This window comes from Scatophagus argus, chromosome 5 (assembly GCF_020382885.2).
Source record: "Scatophagus argus isolate fScaArg1 chromosome 5, fScaArg1.pri, whole genome shotgun sequence".
In the NCBI taxonomy this organism is placed as follows: domain Eukaryota; kingdom Metazoa; phylum Chordata; class Actinopteri; family Scatophagidae; genus Scatophagus; species Scatophagus argus.
The window spans coordinates 11,367,676-11,391,372 of NC_058497.1; the positions used below are offsets into that span (position 1 = coordinate 11,367,676).

Consider the following 23,697-nt stretch of genomic DNA (forward strand, 5'->3'; position numbering starts at 1 on the left):
TGAATTCTTACCAAAGGGCGACGGCGGATTTCCAGGAGGTAACTTGAGAGTCAAAAGAGTAATGTGACGCTTTGGTAGATAAAATCGTTGCTCATGTTTTATTTTACCCTCTGTGTACTTTGCTACATTTGTTATTTAGAGATCAGCGCGCAGGCAGATCTTAAAGCCCCACACGGTGTCAAAAACCACAACTGAGCTTAAAGAGGAAATACATATTCTCACATCGCACACTAGACAAAGGTCAATCACTCAGTTCAAATAAAGGGAGTCTTATATCAGCCTCAAGTCTTAGATCACCTGCAAAGAACCCCTGAACTGAAAAGAAAATCGGCCTGGATAAGCAGAGAAACGGCAACAGATTTTATGTTTTTACGTTGTATTGGTTTTGTGACTCACAGCTGAACTGTTCAATCCGTTGTTCTCCCCAGTCTTATCCTCAGGTTTTCAGCAACAACAACAACAACAACAACAGCAAAAGAAAGTAGCCTGTTGCTGAACATAGTGAAAAATTTAGCAGCTTAAGAGTTGTGGAGACCAAAAACAGGAGAGTGAATGTTGTGGATTTACATCATCCTGTGGCCAGAAACGCGACTCCAAATGATTTATGCTTTGTATCTGCTGGGTGTGAAAATAAACAACTGTTTTTCTAAGAAGTTCACTGTATCAACTTAAAAGATTATGATGTGCAAATGTCGAAGTAGTTAAGAGCAAGTACCCTCAAATTTAATCCTCCTCCTTCTTCTTCCTTGTCAGAACCCTCGTTTCCCCGGCAACCTGCAGATGTCAAACAGACAGCTTGACGAGGCGGGAGAGAACGACGTTAACAACTTGTGAGTGTGATGAGTCGCTGCCTCACCTGTTGTTGTTGTTGTTGTCATCGGCATTGTTGTTGTGATGCGTTGTTGGGTAGGACCTCAGGATCCTGACGTGAATGAGGTTTCAGTGTTATTTCTCTAAGTGTGAAATGAAGTCATTGCACTGAATTAATAGTTTAATCAGGACGCACGTGAATGGGCCACAAGAATTCATGATCATTTTAGAACAAGGTTGTTGTTCAGAACAAACTAGTTTTAAAAAAATAAAAAATTTAATTTTGATTGATTTAGTCTTTCATCAAAGTTTATTTTTTTACACTCACATCACTCCAACAAATGGAGCAGAAAGGTTTCATTTCTTTATTTTTGTCAATGGTTCTGCTTTTTTTTTTTTAGTTTCCAAGCACTTGAGCTCTGGGACTGGTACTTTATCTGTTTCAATAACTACTCTACTGGGGTTCCCACGCTTTCCTGCTCAACACCCCTTTAAAACAAGCTAATGTTCACTAGCAAAGCTACATTACAGGTTTAATGAAATGTTAGCAATTCAAAGAGATTTTCCTTTCCGGCTTCTTAAATTATTCAGATTTTCAGAGGTGTTTCCCAAAGAAAAAAGCAAATATTTGGCAAAAATCTAAAAAAGGAATAATTTTGTGTAACTCAAATGTGTCAACCAACTCGTCCCCACTCAGACTGAGTCAGCAAATCTGAATGCAAGAAGGAAATGATAATCAAAAATACAGGAAAACACTAATAAGCACCTCGATGGTAGTTATGGCCAACCAGGATCATTTTGTTTGGTGCAGCACAGAGGGAAATTACATCAATCAGAAATCAGTCTCTTACGCTCCTTGATCACCTTTCGCCGCAGTGATACTATAAAAAACCAGACCTGAAGTGTGTTTGCTGAAAAATGCTCACGTCTCTTTCCCCTCCTCCTTTAGCTTCCAGCTGACGGTCGAAATGTTTGACTACCTGGAGTGTGAGCTCAACCTCTTCCTGGGTGGTAAGTTATTCTTGTCCAAGCGTACCAGCTGTGCTTATCTGAGCATGAAGTAACACACACACACACAAAGCCTGTTGAAGTTCACACCAACAGACAGGAAGACGTCGTCTGACCGACACAAATAGACACTGTGGATGATATCTACACTATCGTCAGAGCTCCACATTGTCTGCTGCAGCGCTGTTAATGGTTACCTACAGTACAGTAGCTCTGTTGTGGTCAGGGTGAGTCATCCGAGGCTAATGTCTCTTAAAGTATGGACTGGACTAAAAATAGACGGCTGGGATGTGGCCAGGAGCTCAGAAGAAATGCAGGAAAATCTGTGCACTCCAATTCAGGAATGAACAAGAGGAAATTGGAGTCTTGTTTTTATGTGTGATGATGATGTCACACATGTCTTCTCCTCTTCCTCTTTGTAGAAAAATTGACATGTCTGCCAAAACCACATCTCTACATTGGTGTTCAGGACAAAAGGACTTGATGTGCTCGTTTTTAGCACATTACAGTCTGTGTTACCTCACACCCAAATGTCAAAGACCTTGTCAGCTTCCTCCTGTGGTCTAAAAACATCGCGTAATCCAGGGTTAAAGAGGGCAGGCCTTAAGTGTCCGAGTGTGTGTGTGTGTGTGTGTGTGTGTGTGTGTGTGTGTGTTCCCTAACTGTACAGGAAACCACACCTTCTGCAGAGCACAGAGGCTCTCAGGGGTCTGGTTTGAAGGTGGTGTGAGCAGGGTGGCAGGGAAATGAAGGAGAGCCCTAATGATGGAGGCAGACGGGGAGTCAGACAATCCTGTTAGTGTTCAGGTTGCTGCTGCCTCTCTGCTCCACTTTTTTCACTAAGCAACAGTGAGCTGCTTGTTGCATCGGGCCATTTTATGGGTTCATTTCATAGTGTTTGCATTAATAAACTGGTCTGTGCATGTGGCGACTCCTGATTTGTTTGTGATGATACCTGATGGGTCCTCTGAGAACATATTGATCTTGTGAATACATGTATTGATCGGGTATGTGTGTCTGTCTCCCCTCCCAGTATTCAGCTCTCTCGACATGTCTCGGTCGGTGTCTGTGACGGCGGCAGGTCAGTGTCGCCTGGCCCCCCTCATTCAGGTCATCCTGGACTGCAGCCACCTGTATGACTACACCGTCAAGCTGCTGTTTAAGCTGCACTCCTGTGAGTGACGCTCTCCTCTGTTGGTCAAAGCACACAACTGCAGGCTCAAGTAGAAGCAGCACACAGTAAAGGTCGTTAGATGTTTTTGGTCACAGTACAAATGTTGTGCGTTTTTGTAGTGTTCGGAAAACCTTAAAAAACTCCAGTCTTGGTGCGTGCATTGATTTCAAGCTAAAGGGAAATGCCACCGATTATAATAAATCATTTTTGTGAACTTTTTTCTAATGCTACAATTAATCATCAGTTGAGTTATCACGCTAAATTACCTTGAACTCTTTGGGTGCCAGAACTTCACCAGAGTCTCTTATTGGCCAGTAAAGTCAAGCTGGTATTTTTATCTGTTATTTTTATTTTTGTTGTAGGGTTTGCTTGTTTGAGTGTTCCAGGTCAGATTCACCAAACTGTAACTGCACAAACTCGTCATAAATCGAGTTGATTTCAACCTCATGAGTGCCTCCTGTTAATGATTGCGGTGCACGTTCATGAAATTTGACCAGTTTAATCATTAGCATAATCAACGACTCTAAACTGACCTAAGGTGATCTGGTCTGCTCCATTTGTGGGCAAGTTTTATTCATAAAAATGAGAGTTAAAGGCAGAACTCGGGAGATGAAAAGCATAACAAATTTAGATTGTCAACTGGCTAAATAACAACTAGCAATTAATTATATTATCAGTGATTGTGTTGATTTTCAGGATGGATCATTCAGTCTAGAAAAGGTCAAAAAGTGAAAGATCACAACTTCCCAGAGCCCAAAATGATGTCAGTTGCTTGTTTTAATTTAACAGTCACAAAACACAACATATTGAATTTATTAACATATATGATAAAGTCCCTCTGAAACATTGTTTATATACATACATATATATACTGTAATTTCCTGAATACTGAGCGCACCTGAATATAAGCCGCACCCACTAAATTTAAAAAGAAAGAAAAACGTGTACATATATTGGCCGCAATTGTCTATAAGCCGCAGGTGTCCACATTGTCAGTCTCTCTTTCGTTGTCACTCTCAATGTCACTTTCGTTTTGAGGCAAAATCCATAAATTAGCCACATCATTGTTTAAGCCGTACAGTGAAAAAAAGTAGTGGCTTATAGTCTGGAAATTACCGTATATATATATATGTACACAAACACGCACTCACATAACTGAATTCATTTGGGAGATGTCTGAGTATGTTTGTGTTTCGTGTGCTTGCAGGCCTTCCAGCAGACACTCTCCAGGGCCACAGAGATCGCTTCCAGGAACAATTCAAGAAGTATGAAACACATCCAGTCACAGTTTGACTTTACTCACTGACTGAGTGTGACCCTGAGGACTGAGCGCTGTGTTGAATGAATAACTAATGTCCAACTTCTGGCTTTCCTTTCCTCTTTTTCGCTCTGTTTCAGGTTAAAGAATCTGTTCTATCGCTCCAGTAACTTGCAGTATTTCAAGAGGCTGATTCAGATCCCACAGTTGCCTGAGGTGAGGACGTCCTCGAGTCGTAACTGCGACTAAACCCCGAGTGAACCAGTGACATTTAATTAATACTTTCATCATTCACAGCTGCTGTTGTGTGCGTCTTATAATATTATATTGATGTCTTTATTTCAAGTTCTCAGCTTTTATCGGCTCATTTTGCTGACATGCTCTGGCAGCAGCAGCTCATGTATATTTACAAAATGCTTCTAACTCATATCCATTACTTACATGAAATGGCAAAAAGTTGCCCTGCACATTATGGGAATGAATTTAAATATTCAAAAGTGTTCTAATGGAGACATTTTACTTTTCTAACTGCATTATGTATGTCTGTTCCTAAACAAAACAATTTAAAACTAATATTGTGATTAAAAGTGTGCTCTTCGCTTCTTGCAGAACCCTCCTAACTTCCTGCGTGCGTCAGCTCTGTCGGAGCACATCAGCCCCGTGGTCGTGATTCCCGCCGAGTCCTCATCCCCGGAGTCAGAGCACGTGGTGGAGACAGACGACCTGGTGGACACAGACGTCCCTGTGCTGCCGGTAACTAAACAAGACAACTCTCCCTGAACTGCCCCCCCCCCCATGAAATGCAGCTCATCTGTTTTGTGGACGTGTGCTGTTGTAACTGGCTATCGAAAATGTAAGAGGGATGTTGCGCTTGTGGGAGTAGAGTGAAGGGATGCAAAGTGATAAAGTGAAGGAGATAAAACAGGAAATCACCTGGCAGCAGTGCAGACCTCAATAGACTCCTCTGTGTAAAGAAAATATTCTTTAGATTCCTGGTAGCACTACTCCAAACATGTGGTTTATATGAAGTTTATTCACTGTCTTATAACTGGTTGTTGAAGTTGAATATTTGTCGTCTTGTGGACATGAGGGATAATGAGGTAATTAATGGCACAGTCCAGCAGCAAATCACCTTGGATTATAGGGAGTTTAAGACATAAAACCACTGACATGTAAAGATAATTCTCATGACATTTGTCTTTGTTTCTCCTCTAAACCTTCAGGCCTCTTTGGAGACCAAGTTCGACGATCTGTTTGGCACCTCAGCGGCTATAGACCCCTTTAACTTCAACAGTCAGAATGGCATGCGGAAGGACGACAAGTGAGGCTTTAAAATGTCACATTACACCGTAAAACACCACGTGATTCTACTGATCCCAAAGATCACTCTGACGTTTATTTTAAATGCACACAGAACTCTAAAGTTTTGCTTTTGTTCGATGTTTTGTCTGCGTCCATCAGAGACCGTCTGATTGAACAGCTGACGAGGGAGATCCAGGCACTCAAAGAAGAGCTGGAGTCTTTCAGGCTGGAGGTGACAAATGCCATCATGTCTCGCACGCTAAGAAATCTTTGAAAGAATCAGCTGTTCACCTTATCTGTTGCTCTCTATCTGTTTCTTATCTTTGTTCCCTCCCCGTCTCTCTCTCTCCCTCCCATCAGAGTGGTCGCTTGTGTCAGGCGCTGAGGGGGCGTGTCAGCGAGCTGGAGGCGGAGCTTGCAGAGCAGAGCCACCTGAGGCTGCAGGCTGCAGGGGAGAGCGAGTTCCTGAAGGCGGAGCTGGAGGACCTGCGGAGGGTCAGAGAGGACACGGAGAAGGAGCAGCGGAGCCTGACGGAGATAGAGAGTAAGGCGGGACAAAATGCACCTCTGTCACATTGTTAGTGTTAGTACAGAAAACATTCACAAAGATATCGGTCACATGAAAGCAGTGAGTAATTGTTGATGATCTCCACCCATCTGGCAATTACTTTAAGCTATCTGATAAAAGTGTGTGTTCCACAATAGATGCTGTGTCCTACTTTCACAGAAAAGGGGACGTTATTTGAGATTTAATGCGTGAAGACTTTTAATGTTTAATGTCTTAGCCCTTTAATTTTTTGGATTCCTCTGTTTGTGTCCATGACTGAACTAAACATGTGTTGACTGCAGATATTTTAGAAGATGTGGCAATTGTGGAAACTCTAGAAAGTTGATAGTGTTTCAAGGTGTGTTTGAAGGAACGAATAACTGACTTAATTGTAGTAGTTAAGTAATTAATTGTCGTAAGTGATTGCAGTATTAGAGGAATTCTCTGATGTTTCGAGCAAAAGAAGACCAGAAGAGACAGAAAATTGCGCATTTACAAATACAAAGTTTCCTCTTAAATAAACACAAAGAGAACAGAAATAGAAAACCAAGAAAAAAACTATGAAAATACATTAAACTAACGTTGATTTACATGCATTTTTCCTCGTCTGCAGTCATTCACCGTGTCTCCTAGTGACTGTGTGTCTGTCACTGTCTCTGTCGTGTTTCTAACCAGAAAAGGCTCAGGCCAATGAGCAGCGCTACACCAAACTGAAGGAGAAGTACACAGAGCTGGTCCAGAGTCACGCAGACCTGCTGAGGAAGGTGAGGAAGACGAGTCTTCCTTCTTATTAGTGTTCAAAATCAGAACTTTCTCTTTGTCCTTGATCCCTGCCGAAAAATCTTCCAAGATGAATTAAGTCCTGTCCTTCTGTTGTCCACTGTCCTAACTATTTTTCATCTGCGTCCCATGTCGTTCTGTCTGTGTGTAGAACGCAGAGGTGACCCGACAGATGACGGTGGCTCGGGCTGCACAGGATGAAGTGGAGGCAGTGAGGAAGGAGATGCAAGAGAAGGTGAAGGCTGCTCAGGAGATGGCAGACAAACAGGTGAGTGTGAGATCATTTTAGTTATGGCTGCCAAACAGGAGGTCAGCCACATGCTTTCAGCTCAGTGGCTGTGGCTCCAGCAGTCACTACTGTAGGGTGCCTGTACTCAGAGCTTAGGTGGCGAGGAAAATAATGAGGTAAATATCAGATGTTTTGGGCCTCACAGCGCATTCATTTGGCTACAGAATGAGCTAAACGGCACAAACTGTTTTGAGATTGTTTTGTTTGGTTTGGAAGCTCGAGCTGATGTGAGCTTTTTGACTTTTCTTGCTCAGGAGAGGGATCAGCTGGATCAGCTTCAGGAGCTCCAGAGAGAGCTGGTGTCCAGCAAGGTGGAGCTGGAATCCCTGAAGTCCTCGGCGGCCTCGTCACAGCAGGTCACTTTCTTTTTTACAGACCAATTTGTAAAGCGATAACTGCAGCTGCTGCAAGAACGTGTGAAAAGATTAATGATGTGAAGTTTTTCACACTGACTAACAGACCTATCTCATGCTAATGAAGTACAGTCTGGATGGATGAATTCTAATAAGAGAGCTGCTGGCGTCATCATCAATTATTTGATGATCTCACTTACGCCCCACTTTTCTTGTGTTAGTTGGTGCTCAGTATGTGCTTGTGGAAGGTTGACAGTGTGCATCAGCTGTAGATCAGTCCTGTTTTAAGAAACACTTTTCCAGTTTGCTTTGTTTTTCATTAACCAGTAGGCCCGGTCTGTATAGTGACCACAAGAGCTACCAGCAGATTCTGGTTCCTAACTATGAAAGCAGTTTTGTGTTCCTTTTCGACTTGTCACTCCCATTATCTCAGTTTTTTTTTTGTCTTTTGTTGTGCCATCTCCCCTCTTAGTCACTGACTGTTCCTCCCACAGTCTCGCACAGATCCAGTCTCTGACAGAATTGACGTGCTAATACATTTCTTTGCCGTTAGTGAATTGGTGTTGAGCGCGGAGGACTGTTTAAACATCAGCAAACTAGTTTTCAGCCCCTGCTCTTCCTCCTTAACTTCTCTCAGACCAGCGTTGTCATCACTGCGCAACCGAGAAGCCGAGCTGATGTTGGAAGCAGGCAGCTGAAGGCATTTATTTAAAAGCAGAGGACCTGAGTGAAAACGCACACAAGCTGTAAAATCTTCTCCAACACTGTTTGTGTAAATGCAGCAGTGCTTCTCTTTGAACAGCCAGCAAAATCTGTTTTGCAGAAATATTTTCAAGGGGAGTGGTTGAAATTAAGTTCAGTAAGCTGTGAATTCACGCTATTAACCCTCACAACCCCACTCAAAGCTTGTGACTCCCTCCACCTCCAGATGCGTTTCTGTATCGTTTCCCGTACCTCTCATCTGTCTCTGCCTCCCACTGCCGACGTCCTATTGTTGTATCCACTACTCAGCAACTCCGTCACTTTCTGTCCTCCTCCTCCTCCTCCATCTCTTTAGTCCTTTTCACACACAGCCCACGTTTTATCGCTCTTGTCACATGCCTCCAGCTCCTGCCATGCAGTTTACATCCATATTCTTAACAATTCTGTTTCTCCTTCATCTCTCAACGTTTCTCTTCCTCTGTCGGACCTGCTGGCTCCCAGGCTGTAAGTCTGTCCTTCTAACCTGCAGAACACTTTCATGCACATTATTTACCTCCTCCTTACAAAAATGAGGATAGTTGATAGTCTAAAAAAATGTAATGTCACATATTTCCAGTGCACAGGATCTGATGTAACTCTTCATTCTGTTGTAACTCATGATTGTTGCGTTGCAGCCAAGTTGCACAACCACAGCTTCCTATTGTTTGTTTGATTGTAAACCTCTGCCCAGACTTCTCATGGATTGTTGTACGCCTCTCCACAAACCTAAATGGAGGCAATATTGTCATAATCACAGGCTGAGGATAAAGTGTTTCTGTATCGTGAGGTCAGCGCAGGCCCATCGTACCACATCCTGACATGTCATGACGGCTGCGTGTTATCCTGACCATGTCCTCCTGTGCAGTCATTGTGCCTTGAAATCATTTATTTCTATTGTTAACACCCGCAGATGAAATCTTTCATTTCATCCCTGCAGTCAAATGAGGTGCTCAGCACGCAGCTGGCTGCCCTGGAGTCTGAGAAGGTGGAGTTGGCGCAGTCTTTGTCGAAGGTGGAGGTGGAGCTGACTGTCCAGAGGGAGGAGTTAGAGCGAGTCCAGAGCTCACTGGCTACCGAGAGGGAGAGTGGGGTGAAGACAGCAGAAGCTCTGCAGAATCAGCTCAATGAGAAGGTGAAGAATTGTAATTTTTTTCCAATTATCTTTCTTAATTAGCTGTAATAAATCAAGCAGATGTTTCAGGGAAACTGTGAGAGAGTGTCTTATAAACCCTTTTTTTGCCCCCTCACATTTGGCAAGGCTGAAGTGATGAGTTCAAACGTGTGTGTTTGTGTCCACAGGAGAGCAGGGAGCAGGCGTTGGAGAGTCAGCTGGTCACGGCTCGCTGGTCCAGTCTGCAAGGAGCTGTGGAGGAGGCAGAGAGGATCATCCAGGACTCGCTGGCTCAGATAGACGACCCGGCGCACATCAGCTGCACCAGCTCTGCAGGTCAGAAACTGGTGGCTTAAACACATCACAGAGCAGCTTTCAGGCAGTGCTGGTGATGCTGGTTGGCACTGTGTGTACTAAAGTTGTGTCTCACTGATGTGTTTTTTAAATTCATCTCTGCAGACTACCTAGCATCCAGATGTCAGGCCTCTTTAGACTCCATGGACCGACTCCAGTCTGCCAGAGAGGCCTACTTGGCGAACAACAGTGGTGAGAGGACTCAGTTTAGCTTTGCAGGGGATGCACTATATGTAGTAATCGGTTTAAACTCCTACATAATTAGCCATTTTAAATGAGTTTGAGGTGCCTTGGATTTATTCTTCTGCAGCTGTAGTTGCAGTTGTATAGGAGCTTTGAAACATGAATCATAAAAAGTCGACATGAGGCTTTTTCTGGGCGTCATGAGGGTTGGAAAAACATTTGCTCACTTTTTAGCTGAAAAATTAGTTTGTCCAGTTTAGCTCTCTACATTCAGGTAATATACTGCACTTAACCTAACCTGCAGCTAATCTTTATTTATTCATTGTTTGCAAGCTACTTGCTAAGATGCTATTATCCTTCTAATGACCCTCATAAATTGTGTTGTTTTTTTGTTTTGTAATCATGCAAATCATCAAGTTAAAACCTTTGCATCAGTGAAGTCCATATAGAAGAGTAAATATGTGGAACAAGAAAAAGATATCTTCAAAACAGCAATAAGCAGTGATGTAAGATGACCAACATTTTATATGTGTATGTTCTGATGTGGTTTATTAATTGTTTTGTAGGTGTATCTGAGCTGGTGCGTGTGGTCATCCAGTGCGGCCACCTGGTGGGCGACACCATCGTGCAGGGTAGTGCCACCTCCCACATGGTGCCTGTGGAGCAAGCTGATGGTAAGCTTGCGTGTGTGCCAAAGGAAGGAAGAAAGAGAGAATGAAAAGGAAGAGAGAGGGAGCGATTGTTGTCTCCTTCTCCTCCCTGATATTAATCTGTGGGTGATTCAGTCGCCCAGACACACATGTTCTGACATGTCTGTGGCGGTTCATACCTCTGCATGTGTACAGTGCGGTTGGCCGTGTTGCCAACATGGCGACTTGGTAACTCCCAGAGGCAGGACAGAGCAGGGTTCAAAGCTAAGTTGGAAGTCTATTCAGTATGGCTTTATTTCTCCCTCCCCTTACAGATTTTTAAACTTTGATTTATTTTATGTCAATTAAAGACAGTGTCCCTAATTATTTGGATGAAGAGTTTTTATATCGCGTAATGTGATCACTCCCTCGTTGCTACCGACGCAACAACTTATGTAAATTAATGCGCAATGACATAACTCGACATGCAAATAAATGTATGCCGCCGTCTGGCGACTTTGAGCGACTTTTAGAGCTAGTGCTGGCTGCTTTGATTGGAAAAGAGTTGGCAACACTGAAAGTAAGTGCGAGTCAAAACTGTTCTTTGCTGGGATATACGTTTATGGTCGTGTGGTATGACAGGATTTCTCTGGTGAGTCCATTGTAATACAACACTGTAATTATTAGAAATGATCATTAGAATGTCATGTCTTTCAACCAGAACATGCATAGATAAAGCAAAGTTGCTGACTTCATACAGGAGTAATGTTTGCCGGATTTGCCCTCTTGGGATATTAGCATTTTTCCAAATATGTTGGAGCTCTGGCCAGCAGTTGCATAGCTGTAATGAAAAACAAACGTGGAATTGAAACTGGGTCAAACCGCGTCTGCGTCTGTAGCTTTGTAAAATCACCGGAGAGCCCCCCGACCCTGGGTTTGTCTGTATTTTTCTGAAGCATTTGAACGCAGCATTTGAAAAAATTTTAAAAAACAAAACAAAATCAAAAACGGGTCAGTAGCTGCTGTCGAGGTAGTTTTGGTCTTGCATCCGAGTGGCTGTTTCAGCTGTTAGTTGACACTTTGCTTGAGGGGATGTCAGCATAAGTAACAGTGCAGCTGCAGCCACTAGTGGCACTGTCACACTTCAGAGTTTATGGAGGACAGAATATTTTGTTGTGTAAATAAATGAATATGTTAACACTTAAAACTATATCCACGAGGAAACCCGACTTTGTGATGGTTTCATTTCACTGCGTGTTTGTGTGTTTTGGGATGATAACACTCGTTGTCTCTGTCCTTGTCAGCCCTGTCAGACAGTGTGAAGGCGTGTGGGGCCGAAGCTCTGGCTCTTCTGGGCCAGATGAAGCAACAGGACAGCCTGGCTGCAGCAGACAATGGCAAGCTGAAGGCAGCTCTGGAGGCCATCCTGGCCACTGCAGAGGTCCATATTTCATACACACATACAAGCTAATGTTTGTAGTCTAACACTGCGGAAATACAATGAGTCAAAGCATAACAAGAGTTTCTGTGTGATGAAAGGAGAAATGAGTTTGTTCTTTGACCTTGATTGGTTGAATTGTTTGGCTGTAAGTTCTTTTGCTTTCATGCTGACTTCAGTCTCTCTTGTTGTGTCTTTGTGCAGAAACTGCGTCCCCGGGGTCTGGAGCTGCAGCAGGGGGAGCTGGGAGATCTTGTGGAGCAGGAAATGGCTGCCACTTCAGCTGCTGTGGAATCAGCAGCTGCCAGGATAGAGGTTTGTGTGTGTGTGTGTGTGTGTGTGCGTGTGCGTGTGTGGGGTCATCTGTTGGCAGATGTGTATTTGTATTTGCTGTGTGTGTGTGTGTGAGAGAGAGAGTCGTCACACTGTGTGAAAACACTGACCGCTCTTACAGCAGTATTAACTTCAAAGTGTCTTTTTTTGTCTCCTGTGTGCCTCTGTGGATCCCAACAGGAAATGCTCAACAAGTCTCGAGCCGTTGATACAGGAATCAAGATGGAGGTCAACGAGAGGTAAAATGCGCATTAGGGCTGGGCTTGTTTTAGCGTCACATTAGGTTTGAATGTCTCTCTGGCGAAATGTCATCCCAAGGGGAAAAAGACAGCTTAAGCCTCAAATTAACTGAATACTTAGATGAGATTCAGAAGATCGAGATCGACCTCAGTGTGCTTTCACATTTCCCTGAAACAGTAGTAGGTTGTGACAGGATAAAAGAAGAAACAGAACACAGGAAAACTGGAACTATCAGCTGTGAAAGAGAAATGAAAGTAGCTGAAAATATCTGAAGATTGAGGAACTGACTCAACAGCTGTAGTTGCATACAGCGAGCCAGATCTTTTGTTTGTAAAAGAGTTAACCAGAAGACGTAATAGATGTGAACAAAATGCAGTGAACTGGAAAAAGAAATGGAGATGCCTCTCAGCAAGGCAGCAGTCACGTGAACAGCAGAACTTCATCAGTTTTGCCACAAAGCTGGTGCAAACTGTGCAGTCTGAAGCCAGTGCGTCTGCATGATGATCTTTTATCACCCACTCAAACCTGGAATCGGTTTCTCCAGTTTGTATTTGGTGGTTTTAATGTTGTCCTTCCCTCTTCACTGGGTGATAGACGTCTTACATCAAATCGGCTTGTTTATATTGTGCTGCTAGTAGCCCCAGGAAGTTTAGAGATCTCTTTGATTACATTACTGGACAGAAGCTTGGCTCTCTGATCCAGACATAACCATCAGTTATATGTTGTCACATAAATCGAAACCATAAATGGAAATGTCAGTTCTGCTGCTTTTGTTTCACACTGATCCGAACTTGTGTGTCAACTAGTAATTATGTTTGTGTTTTTTCATTTTTATACTCTAAAACCCAAAGAGAAAATTATGTATTATTTGTCCAGGAGGTCTAATAAGGCTTTTTTGCGCCAGTTAAGCCAATTAAGCCAATTAAGCTTTTTCTCATTCTCTCATCCACTGACTTGGTAATTAATGATAAAAAATAAAATAAATAAACAGCTGCTGCACCACTGTTGTGTGAGGTTATTATGAAAGGGAGCAAACAAACCACTGCATCTACAAATACTTCATCGAGAATTTGGGTCAGTGGCGCATCACTCATGCAATAACCAGACTGTGGGGAAACAAACTGCTATGTTCAATTAGTGAGGAGGCTGATTTCTTCCTGTTTTGAGCTCATTCTTTCGAAAACAAGGCCCCTCTGTCAGGTAGGATGATATTTTTTGGCTCCTCGCAAGCTGAGCAGACTGAACTATAGTGTATTCAGTATATTTGCAGGCATAGCAATTAAGATGCTTCATATGTTTCTACCTATTATGATGGAGACATTAGTCAGTATTGGCAGCTGCTTTATGTGAGCTTTTGTGTCCTCTACTCTGTCGCCCCCTGCAGGATTTTAGCCTCTTGCACGGAGCTGATGCAGGCAATCAAGGAGCTCATTCTGTCTTCCAAAAATCTGCAAAGGGACATCGTGGAGAGTGGCAGGGTGAGTTGTACTGCAGCTCATCTTCTTCATTTCTTCTCTAAAGTTAACACCAAGTACGAGAGCAGGTCTTATATTATTAACGTGATAATAAAGCGTGGCATCATTTTTCAAATTCTGACGCCTAACTACTGAAAACTATGCAAGGATATAATATATACAAGTATATAATGTACTTGTATATGTTATATACAAGTACATTATATACAGCTTTCCAGTATTTTAATTGCAATTGATATGTTTCATATTCAGGTTCAAAGCATAACTTTACTCTTCTGCTGTATGTGTGTATATACAGTTTATGGTTTCTTTTTTCTCACTAAGAAACTACATATGTAGCTGTGAAACAATACGTTTAAGGCGCTAACACACTCTGAACAACGGCTGCATCACTGTGTTGCACTTTGTTGTTCAGACCTTCGTGATAGTGCAGCAGGTTAGAGCTGAAACCATTAACGGATTGGTTGACGTTTCCAGTGTCTCCAGCGTGAGAATTCGCTGCTTTTGGTCAGAGGACACAAGTCATTTCAGTATGTCGCCTTTGACTGATGGGCTGGTTTGGGCAGGTTTTTCACCGTTTCACCAAGGAAAATACATGGCAGATTAACTGATAATGAATTGATAATAATAAAAATCTCATTTTGTCCACCAGGGGGCAGCCTCCATGAAGGAATTTTATGCCAAGAACTCCCGCTGGACTGAGGGCCTGATCTCTGCCTCCAAAGCAGTGGGATGGGGCGCGACGGTCATGGTGTACGCATCACTCATGTTCATAAAGTTAGCAGTGGGGAAAGTGTACTGCAGTCAGACAAGTCAGGCTTAAAGCATTCATAAATCTGGTGGTTCCCACACTGATTTTCTTTTCAATGGAGTTGATTTTTTTGCACTGTGTTGTGTCTTTCCAGAGATGCAGCTGATCTGGTGGTGCAGGGCAAAGGGAAGTTTGAGGAGTTAATGGTGTGTTCACATGAAATAGCTGCCAGCACAGCACAGCTGGTGGCTGCCTCGAAGGTGAGCCAGGAAGGCATTCATTCCCCCAATGGTGTCTAAAGAGGTCACACATTTGTGGTGATCTTGCTGGGGAAGCATAATTGTGTTTCATACTAGAAAATGGTAAAATGATGGAATGGTGTACATCTTATATCCGCTGCTCTCGTTCTCCAGGTAAAAGCAGATAAAGACAGCGCCAATCTGCACCGTCTGCAGCAGGCGTCCCGGGGCGTCACACAGGCCACTGCGGCTGTGGTGGCCTCCACCAAGTCCGGGAAATCTCAGATTGAAGAGACAGGTGAGAGACTCACACTGACTTAAGGGCTGGATTGCTTGTTTCAACAACTGACTGTCGAGATGTTTGTGGTATTTTTTTGTGTTGAGGCTATATTTGATCATAACACAATATATTCAGTTATTTTTTCTGGCTTTCCATTTAAAAATGTCTTGAGGGCATTTGAACTGCGAAGACGTGTGAACATACTTTGTTGTTTGTATCCAGATACGATGGACTTCTCCAGCATGACTCTCACCCAGATCAAACGACAAGAGATGGATGCACAGGTGAGCAGAAGAGTAGAAACACACACTGAGCAAAAATCTCCATCCTAATAAGCCACACTGCTGAGCTTTCTTAAATGAAATCTGAGAAAGTTATTTTAGGAATGATTTAATAATTATTTGGGTGGGGTCGATGATGTGAGTTTGTGAACTGCTTAGTTATTCTTCCATTGTGAATGAAAGAAAAACACGGAAAGGCCTGGACCCGCTCTCAGCTGCACCGATTGTTCTTGTGAATGCACAGAGGGCTTCTGTTTGATTGAAACCTGTGTAAATAATCACTGTTAACTGGAAAGTATCCACAGATACAAGAGAAACTGGAGAAAATGATACAACCAGCAAAAGTCTGATTCATCACTGCTCCGTTTAGCCCAGTTTAGCCTGGATGACATTTTTTGTTTAAAAGAGAAATTATTAAGTGGATGTCCATGGTGGCCTCGTGTGACGGCTCACTAATTCTGAAAAGATTGTGTGTCTTGCTTGATATTCAACAAAAACAATATTGTTAAACGGAAAATAAGAATTGACAAATCATTTATTTTATAGCAAGAGTAGGTTTTTCCCCTCCCTGTCTGTTTCTGTTTTCTGCATGTGACTCATAAAAATAATAACTTATTTAGGACTTTTGGTTGATTTTGAGGGAAAATAAAAGGTCACGGGGCAATGACGAGTATGTGTTTGTCCTCTGCCTGTTTCTGCGTTTCCTCAGGTCCTGGTCCTGGAGCTGGAGACTCGTCTGCAGAAGGAGCGGGAGCGTCTCGGCGAGCTGAGGAAGAAACATTACGAGTTGGCTGGTGTAGCGGAGGGCTGGGACGAGGGAGAAGAAGGTGAAGACGGAGGACAAACACTGTACAATGAATATACCCCTAAAATATTGTCATAAAAATGTTGAAAGTGGCTAAAATCCTTTATGTACTCCACAGGCACAGGTTGAGACTTGTCGGCCTCATCATCCCCCTCCTCTACCGGAAGACGGGCTTCTGTCTGCCTCTATTTATACACACACTCTACAGTCTCCTCTTCCCTTGTTTTCTTCTCTCCTTTTTGTTTGTTATCTAAGCCAAATTAAAAGGTGCTTCTTTTCTAAACCTGCTTTTCTGCCCGTGTCCAAAAGCTTCCATAAAAAAGGACGGCACCAAGGGCTTAGCGCCTGGTTTTTTTCTCCTTTTTCTCCTTTTATTTTTTATTTTTTTGGAAGTTACAAGCGATAAAGCTCAACTTCACAGCCTGACATCCTCCGCCCCATTTTACCTATCCGTTCTACCGAGTATTTATTCTGTTTTTCCCTGGTTTTATAAATGGCGTCTTTGGAGGAATCACAGTGGAGACGCTACGAGCACAAGTTCTACTCAAGACATCCCAGGATGCACTGCACAAGGGCCACGCTCTCAGCTGCAAGAGGGGCGATCAGTGACTGTCTGCCTTGCACCATCCCCAGAATCATGTCTCAACATAGATGGCATGCATGCTCGCCCACTCAAATATGCCCCACGTTGTGAGCTTATAAAGCTGTTGGAGCCCGAGCTGCTCTTTTATTTGTCTTTCTCTTCCTCCCTGCTTTCTTCCTGTTCTTTTCTCACTGTGAGTTATCACCTTATTAAGTCCATACGGCTTCACTGGCTGGTTCACTGGACTTTCTGCCTTTCACCTTTCCATCGTTGTAACGACCTGTGACTGTTAACTTGAGCCAGCTCCCTTTTTTTTTTTTTTGGGTTTCTGTTTGTTTGTTTTATTTAACGGACGCTTTGCTTAGAAGTCTCCAGACTGTAAGTGTGCAGAGGAGTCGTTTCTGAATAGGAAAGTAGCACCCCTAACAGTCTTTTCCCTGTGAGCTCCGAGACTGCCAACTACCTCATGCTACATCGTCAGAGGTAGCGGTGCATCATGGGTAGGTCTGATGAGAGAGAACCATTGCCCAAACACTAAAGACATGGGGTCATTTTTGTCTTTTCCCTTTTCACTGGTTAAATGTAGGAAACATGGCAGTGGGAGGAAAACTTCTTTTTATACAGAAAAAGTAAAGTTTAAAATCCCTACTTGGTGCATATTTTTTACAAATGTAAATGGTCAAGCATCACTACAGTGAATCTGCCACAGAAGCAGTGGCAGCATTGAATCCAGTCACATAATGAACTGTTTAACAGCCGTGCTCCTGGAGACAGGACTGCCCACTTGCTGCAGAAGCGGCAAAAAAGAAAAAAAAAAGAAAAAGAAACAAAAGAAAAAAGTCTTGGATCAAACTTGAATACCAGTTTTGGGAAGTGCACAAAGCTTTTCTTCATGAAATGTTTAAGATTTATCTGGTGTATCACATGATCCTGCCTCTTCAGATAACCTACAGGCCCAATTGTTGACTGCAGTTTTCTAAACCCTTTACTAACAGTCTACCAGGACCACAGTGGACAGTGTTACCCTTAGCCTCCTCAAGACCAAGTAGCTGTGTATATAAACTACAAGCCTTCTATTGTTGGAAATTATCTTCTGCTTTTCATCTAAAAGCATTCAACAGCATCAGTTTTGGCATCTCTCCACTTAAGAATTCAGTTTAATTGAATTGGGGATACAAAGTGGTGCACCTGAATGCCACACATGACTAAATCATTAATTTTTCCATAGGAGGGTGTTATTTAAAAGAATTTCCTACTGAGACTGATGGACTGACTTTTAACGTGTTGCCAGTGGGCTCTGTAGAAGACTGTTCATGCCTTGACACGAGGAGGCGTCCGTTTTGAAGCCCACACGTTATTTCTTCTTTCCGTTTGATGGTGGCAGTGTTGAACCTCCCGGAGTCTGCTTTGCTCTATGTCTTAACATACTTAGTTTTGATGCTCCGCTTCAGCTGTGTATCTACAAAGTTGTGACACTGGTTTATTTAACAGATGCTGGTTTAAAGAAAAATATATATTGTTTGCCAATAATTCTTTTTTTTTTTAAAGAAATTGTTTTGAATCACATGGGAGAAGTGGATGAAAGAGAAGTGTTTTGTTGATCACAGTTATACTTAAGTTTCCCATCTGACAGCATCTGCTGCTCCAAGCAGGTTAAAACAAACAGCAAGTATTATGTGCAGTACTGTTGGGTCCAGGTCTTTGTATTGAATTATGATTTTTTTTAGCTGTGCCCTGTCACTGCCTCCACACAATTGGAATATAGAACAAAAAAAAATACCATGAAAGAAGGATAGATTCATTTTTTAAGGTGTTTTGAGTATATTGACAGATGAACTGAACGCACCCCGAGTGACTGTTTGGTTGTATTTTTGCCACGATATTGTTTATTAACCTCTCTCTCTCTTCTCTCCTGTGTCTGTAGTCCTACCAGCTCAGCCAGCCTTTCAAACTGCCTCACATGGTAGTCAAAGAGAAACAAATACTCACATAGCAACATTGAAATATGTCTTTGTATGATATACTAAAACTATGTTGGTGGGTTTGTTTTTATTTTTTCAGTTTTTGAAATAAATATTTCAACTCGTTAATACAGACTCGGGAGTGACTGTGGTTTTTACGACGTTACGTTACTTTTAAATAAATTTAGCTTTGTGTCTCTGTCCCTTGATGCTTTATGTTTTTCCACCACATGCTATTGTTCTTGGAAAAGTTGGCCATTGCGTAACAATCACTGATTGATAAATTGCTTCAGCCGCTGTTCTATTAAGCCTCTTAAGCTGCTGATGCTACACGTAGAAAGACCTTGAGGAATACTAAGAAAAATGGTTTTTATAGATTAGATAATATACGTTTACGTGATGAAGAAGACTGTTTTCATTGCAGGCTTAATGAGGTGCTTGTTTCTACGTGGGACTTGTGTTGGCTCCATAACTGTCTTTTACAGAAGCAATAACCTCACGTCTCCATCAGAGGAGGACTAAAAACCTAATGCATCTAATTGATTTTTTGGGATGTAGGTTCTTTTCCAGTAAAAGCATTGAGTCATGCAATCTAAACTACTCTGTTGGCATTCAATTTAAAATAAAAATGCTGTCAAATTAGAAACAAAAAACATTAACTTTGAAGAAAGGGAGTGACTTCTACAGCTCCAACCTACCTGCTATTCCTACTGTAGAAAGAAACTGCAACACAATGCAGCATTGCGGGACTAAATGAATCGTTGTAATCTAAACCCACTGTGCTGAGATTACAGAAATCCCTCATCTAGGGCTAAAATGTCCTCCAGGATCAACCACATCTTCTGATAAGCATCTTATTCTGTCGTATCTGCAGGATGACAGACTCCCATTGAGACAGAAACACAGAGAAATAATGGCAACTCTTAAGTTTCTTGCTTATTTCTGAAGCCTACATTGATCCACTAAGATATATCCACCTTTAAAGTTTTGGATTGCTTGTTAACACCTGGCGTGCATCAACTCATAAAGTCTCAGACTGAACAGGTGTTCCTCCCTGACTGTTAACGAGCCACACCTGTCGTCAGGTACAGACCAGGTGTGCCTCATTAACAGTGCAGCCCCTCTGGTCAAACAGAGCAGTAAATTCTTCAGTGGTTTATTGAATCCAGTGAGACGACTTTGTTCAGCAACAACAACAACAGGCTGAAGAGCTGTTATTTTCACTGATTAGACCTCTGCTCAGGTTGAAGGTGGGTACAAAGAATTAATAAGAAAGGTGCGAAAAAGTTAACAGTTCCCTCAATGAGGGAGCTATCAATCAAAAAGAATGTAGATATGAACTTAAATCACACTGATGTTTGGGTGGGTGCAGCACAAGTAGGAGAATTTTACAAAATGTTGTGGCTAAGTCAAGACTCATGGCTGACTGAACTGCAGCTTCAAGTGTCTCTGCATATGGAGCCCTGAAACTGACAAAATGTAATAAAAGATTATTAGGTAAGCTGAGTACATAAAAAAAAAATCTTGGTTAAATAAATATAAAAGACCAAAAATGCAAATGTGAGATTAAATACAAAACTTTATACTTTTTCTTTAAACTTTAATTGCTTTTTAAAAAATATATTTACCACCAGCCAAGGAGAATTAAATGGGTGTCTTGGACACTTTTACAACTTTGTTAGCTAGCCAAAGCTTTAGCTGTTTATATGAAAGTTTATGCACTGCTCCTATTGTGGTAATGCTGTACAACATGTGTGAGCACTGATGGTGATTCAAATGAGCTAAGATTTAGTTAATTCCATCGCACAGGAAAATCTTCTGATGTGACTCAGATCGAAATGTTTACAGAAGAGTTAATGTTACATTTATTCACGTTTGCTGACTTCCTTCCTCTCTGACTCTCTCGTGAATGTTATCGTGACAGACAACCAAAGAAACACAAACTGGTAGTTTGAATAAAAATAAGGATTTCTCTGAGTTTGAACATAGTTCATGAGATATTGTAAGTATGTGTACTTACAATATCTCATGAACTATGTTCAAACTCAGAGAAATCCTTATTTTTTATTTTCTAAATAAAACACATATCGAAGGTCTCATCATTTTTGACATTTTAATGCTGGAACAGATTATGTCTTCAACATGTCTGATAACCTGCTCCTACTTTTTGGCAGCTTCTTGACTCCATACTGTGAGCTCCAGCACGTTTCCGTGAAACTGACTTCATGAACAATTCCTCCTGAAATCACGTGAACGTTTTGCTGAGAAAACTGAGAAATTTCAAAGGTGAGCAAAGCACAACAGACAGAACCCATAATATGTACTTTATATGTTACTGTAGTTTTCCCACTGGCTGCTTTATGTTCAGATCATCAACTGAGTCATGTTTTCCTGTTTTCAGTGTCAATTGTCACAATGGAAATACAGTTAGAAGAAGGTATTTTCTAACTTGTTAAACCCAAATGACAGAGCAAAAAGCTGGGCCTATACCATACCAGGCCAAAAGATTTCTTTGGAACCAGTTTCTGGTCTCCATAAGCCAAGCCCTCATTAAGGAAGACTTGCCCACTTCTTCTGTGTCAGTTTCTTGGCATCACTCATTATCCACATTCGGCAGCGAGCAGGTTACCTCTGATCTGATTTGGTGGTACAGCATGCGGTGATGTTTTGCTCTGCACTGCTGTTTTGCCACATGGGTAATGTGGTGGGTGGTGCCTGTGAAAAAGACAGGCTGAGCTATTTATAGTCTCTGCAGTCCTGAGCTGGGCTGCCTTACAGCAGGTCTCCTGGCAGCAGCGGTAAAGTCTGCGTATTTTCCCCCTCTGCTCTCCAACACAAGCAGGATCCAGCCGAGACCAACTAGCCTCATGCTTTAAATCAGCGAGTACAGGATGATTTTTCAAAGTCACTCATGTGGCTCCACATGGTTGGAATAGAAGCCTTATTTTGGACCTCTGACAAGCAACATGTTGTAAAGACCAGATGCTCACAGTGTAATAATATGTAAAATATGTAAAATCTGGCATTAAGCCTACGGGAAGCAAACTCTGTTTTGGAATTTGGTCTTGGTCTTTCGTCTTTCTTAGTATTTGTTTAATAGTTTAATTATTTGGTTTTATTCATTCTTGATTTAAAGGCCCAATTCATCCCAGATTTTCCCCTAATGTTAAACAGTGGGTCTGCTAACTACAAACCTGTTGAACTGATCAGATTTGATTGTTTTGAATTCTGCTTCAGGAGTTTCCATCAGAAAAAATAATCTTGTTTGACCTAAAAAAAAATCTACATCATGAGTTATTCTCTGTCTATATTCAGGTCCTTCAAATATTATTTTCATCAATAAGGAAATATCTGTAATTGTAACTGAGAGTTTCAACCTGTTTCCAGTACAAAACAACTTGCAAGAGACAGAGAGAAAAGCCGGCCGCTGCACTGGACTCAAGAAGCTTCTCATATTTTCATCAGAGATAAGTACATCACTTTTCACTTTTTTGGATTTTAAAGACGTAACACTGAGTGTAGTGAACCAGTGTTACGTCTGTCAGCAGCCCCAGCGTTTCCTCGCAGCCCTCCTGACCCCTCAGACCCTGTCCCTCCAGCAACACAGTCACATGACACCAGAGTAGGCCAGCTTTCTCAAAATCTATAGTTAACCCTCGTCATCAGTGTTTCTAAGCAGCGTCACATTTTATCCGCACTGTGTTTATCGCACACACATATGGACTTTGAGCTCTGTAAACACAGCTGAATTATACCCACTGGTGAGCACTTCGGCAATGCAGAATTACAGGTGAATTAGACTGAATTTTCATCAGAATTTTAGTTGTGTATTTACTGTGTGATATCCACAAACATACGAGCCAAGTGGCTGTATGACTCTAAAAATCAGTGTTCAGTCAGTGTTGTAAGTCCTGGAATTATTACTCATGACGGTGACATTTTGAGTGGAAAAGGATTTAGGACCACACTCAATGATCATGTCTATCCTTCTGTCCCAAATTGTTGCTGGTCACAAAAGACTGCTGTGTTAAGAAGCCAAATAAACCAAACCACACTCAGTCCGTGCCAGTAAAATAACACACTGCCTCTTAGCTTTTTTAAGGAGCTGTAAATCCAAAATAACTCCCTTTTTAACAAAGGACAAACTGTCCTCTACCTTTGACAGAGATATTAGGAAGTCCGGCCCTCATGTGGGACATGAGACAAGACATTTGTTCATTTTGAATGTCCTCTCAAACGTATTTTAAGACATATATAGGTTAAAGTACTGTACTTTGAGTGTATCTAATTTGTGTCTCATCCTGTTTCAGTCCAGAATTTATGAATATGTAAATATTTCACATAATTCTGCTCATACGTTCATGTGTTAAACTGACTTCTGAAGTCCAACTGACATCACGTTTAATTGTTCCTTTTTTGCATCACAAATAATGTTTTTTGCCTTCAGATTTTTTTGTCTCAAAGTAGAACAGACAGCAGACGTGTGCACTTTATACCAAAAATGCAGTTCATTTGTCACTCTACACCACAGCTAGGGTTACGCAATAAAATACAGATTTTAGTCCCTTTATGTTTGCACCACAAAAGGTTATGTTTTTATAGTGGAGTGCAGAGGATGAGCTGCAGAGTCCCACAGGCTGAGGAATGAAGCTGCTCTGTAGTCTGGCGTCATGGCTGCAGATACTTCAGTGTCAGGGCGAGCAGGCTGCTGCTGGGGAGGTTATTGTAGTTTCATAGCTTTTTAATTTCTGTTGGACATTTAGATGAGATCT

At 42.0% G+C, this 23,697-nt stretch overlaps 1 protein-coding gene across 3 annotated transcripts in view; it reads left to right on the plus strand.

Moving 5' to 3' along the window:
* hip1 (huntingtin interacting protein 1) overlaps positions 1–19,060 on the plus strand; it is a 41,017-nt gene extending 21,957 nt beyond the window's left edge. For all 3 annotated transcript variants that reach the window (XM_046388733.1, XM_046388734.1, XM_046388736.1), the window contains 26 exons: positions 754–830; positions 1,760–1,821; positions 2,852–2,992; positions 4,200–4,257; positions 4,391–4,466; positions 4,860–5,003; positions 5,474–5,571; positions 5,712–5,784; positions 5,913–6,096; positions 6,775–6,863; positions 7,031–7,147; positions 7,423–7,524; positions 9,200–9,394; positions 9,562–9,709; positions 9,833–9,919; positions 10,477–10,584; positions 11,844–11,980; positions 12,182–12,292; positions 12,491–12,549; positions 13,935–14,028; positions 14,678–14,778; positions 14,931–15,036; positions 15,190–15,313; positions 15,518–15,579; positions 16,286–16,403; positions 16,500–19,060. In XM_046388733.1, the coding sequence (XP_046244689.1) occupies positions 754–830; positions 1,760–1,821; positions 2,852–2,992; positions 4,200–4,257; positions 4,391–4,466; positions 4,860–5,003; positions 5,474–5,571; positions 5,712–5,784; positions 5,913–6,096; positions 6,775–6,863; positions 7,031–7,147; positions 7,423–7,524; positions 9,200–9,394; positions 9,562–9,709; positions 9,833–9,919; positions 10,477–10,584; positions 11,844–11,980; positions 12,182–12,292; positions 12,491–12,549; positions 13,935–14,028; positions 14,678–14,778; positions 14,931–15,036; positions 15,190–15,313; positions 15,518–15,579; positions 16,286–16,403; positions 16,500–16,510 (2,682 nt within the window). In that variant the 3' untranslated portion in view covers positions 16,511–19,060. The remainder of the gene's footprint in view (positions 1–753; positions 831–1,759; positions 1,822–2,851; positions 2,993–4,199; positions 4,258–4,390; positions 4,467–4,859; positions 5,004–5,473; positions 5,572–5,711; positions 5,785–5,912; positions 6,097–6,774; positions 6,864–7,030; positions 7,148–7,422; positions 7,525–9,199; positions 9,395–9,561; positions 9,710–9,832; positions 9,920–10,476; positions 10,585–11,843; positions 11,981–12,181; positions 12,293–12,490; positions 12,550–13,934; positions 14,029–14,677; positions 14,779–14,930; positions 15,037–15,189; positions 15,314–15,517; positions 15,580–16,285; positions 16,404–16,499) is intronic.
* The last annotated feature ends 4,637 nt before the right edge of the window (positions 19,061–23,697 follow it).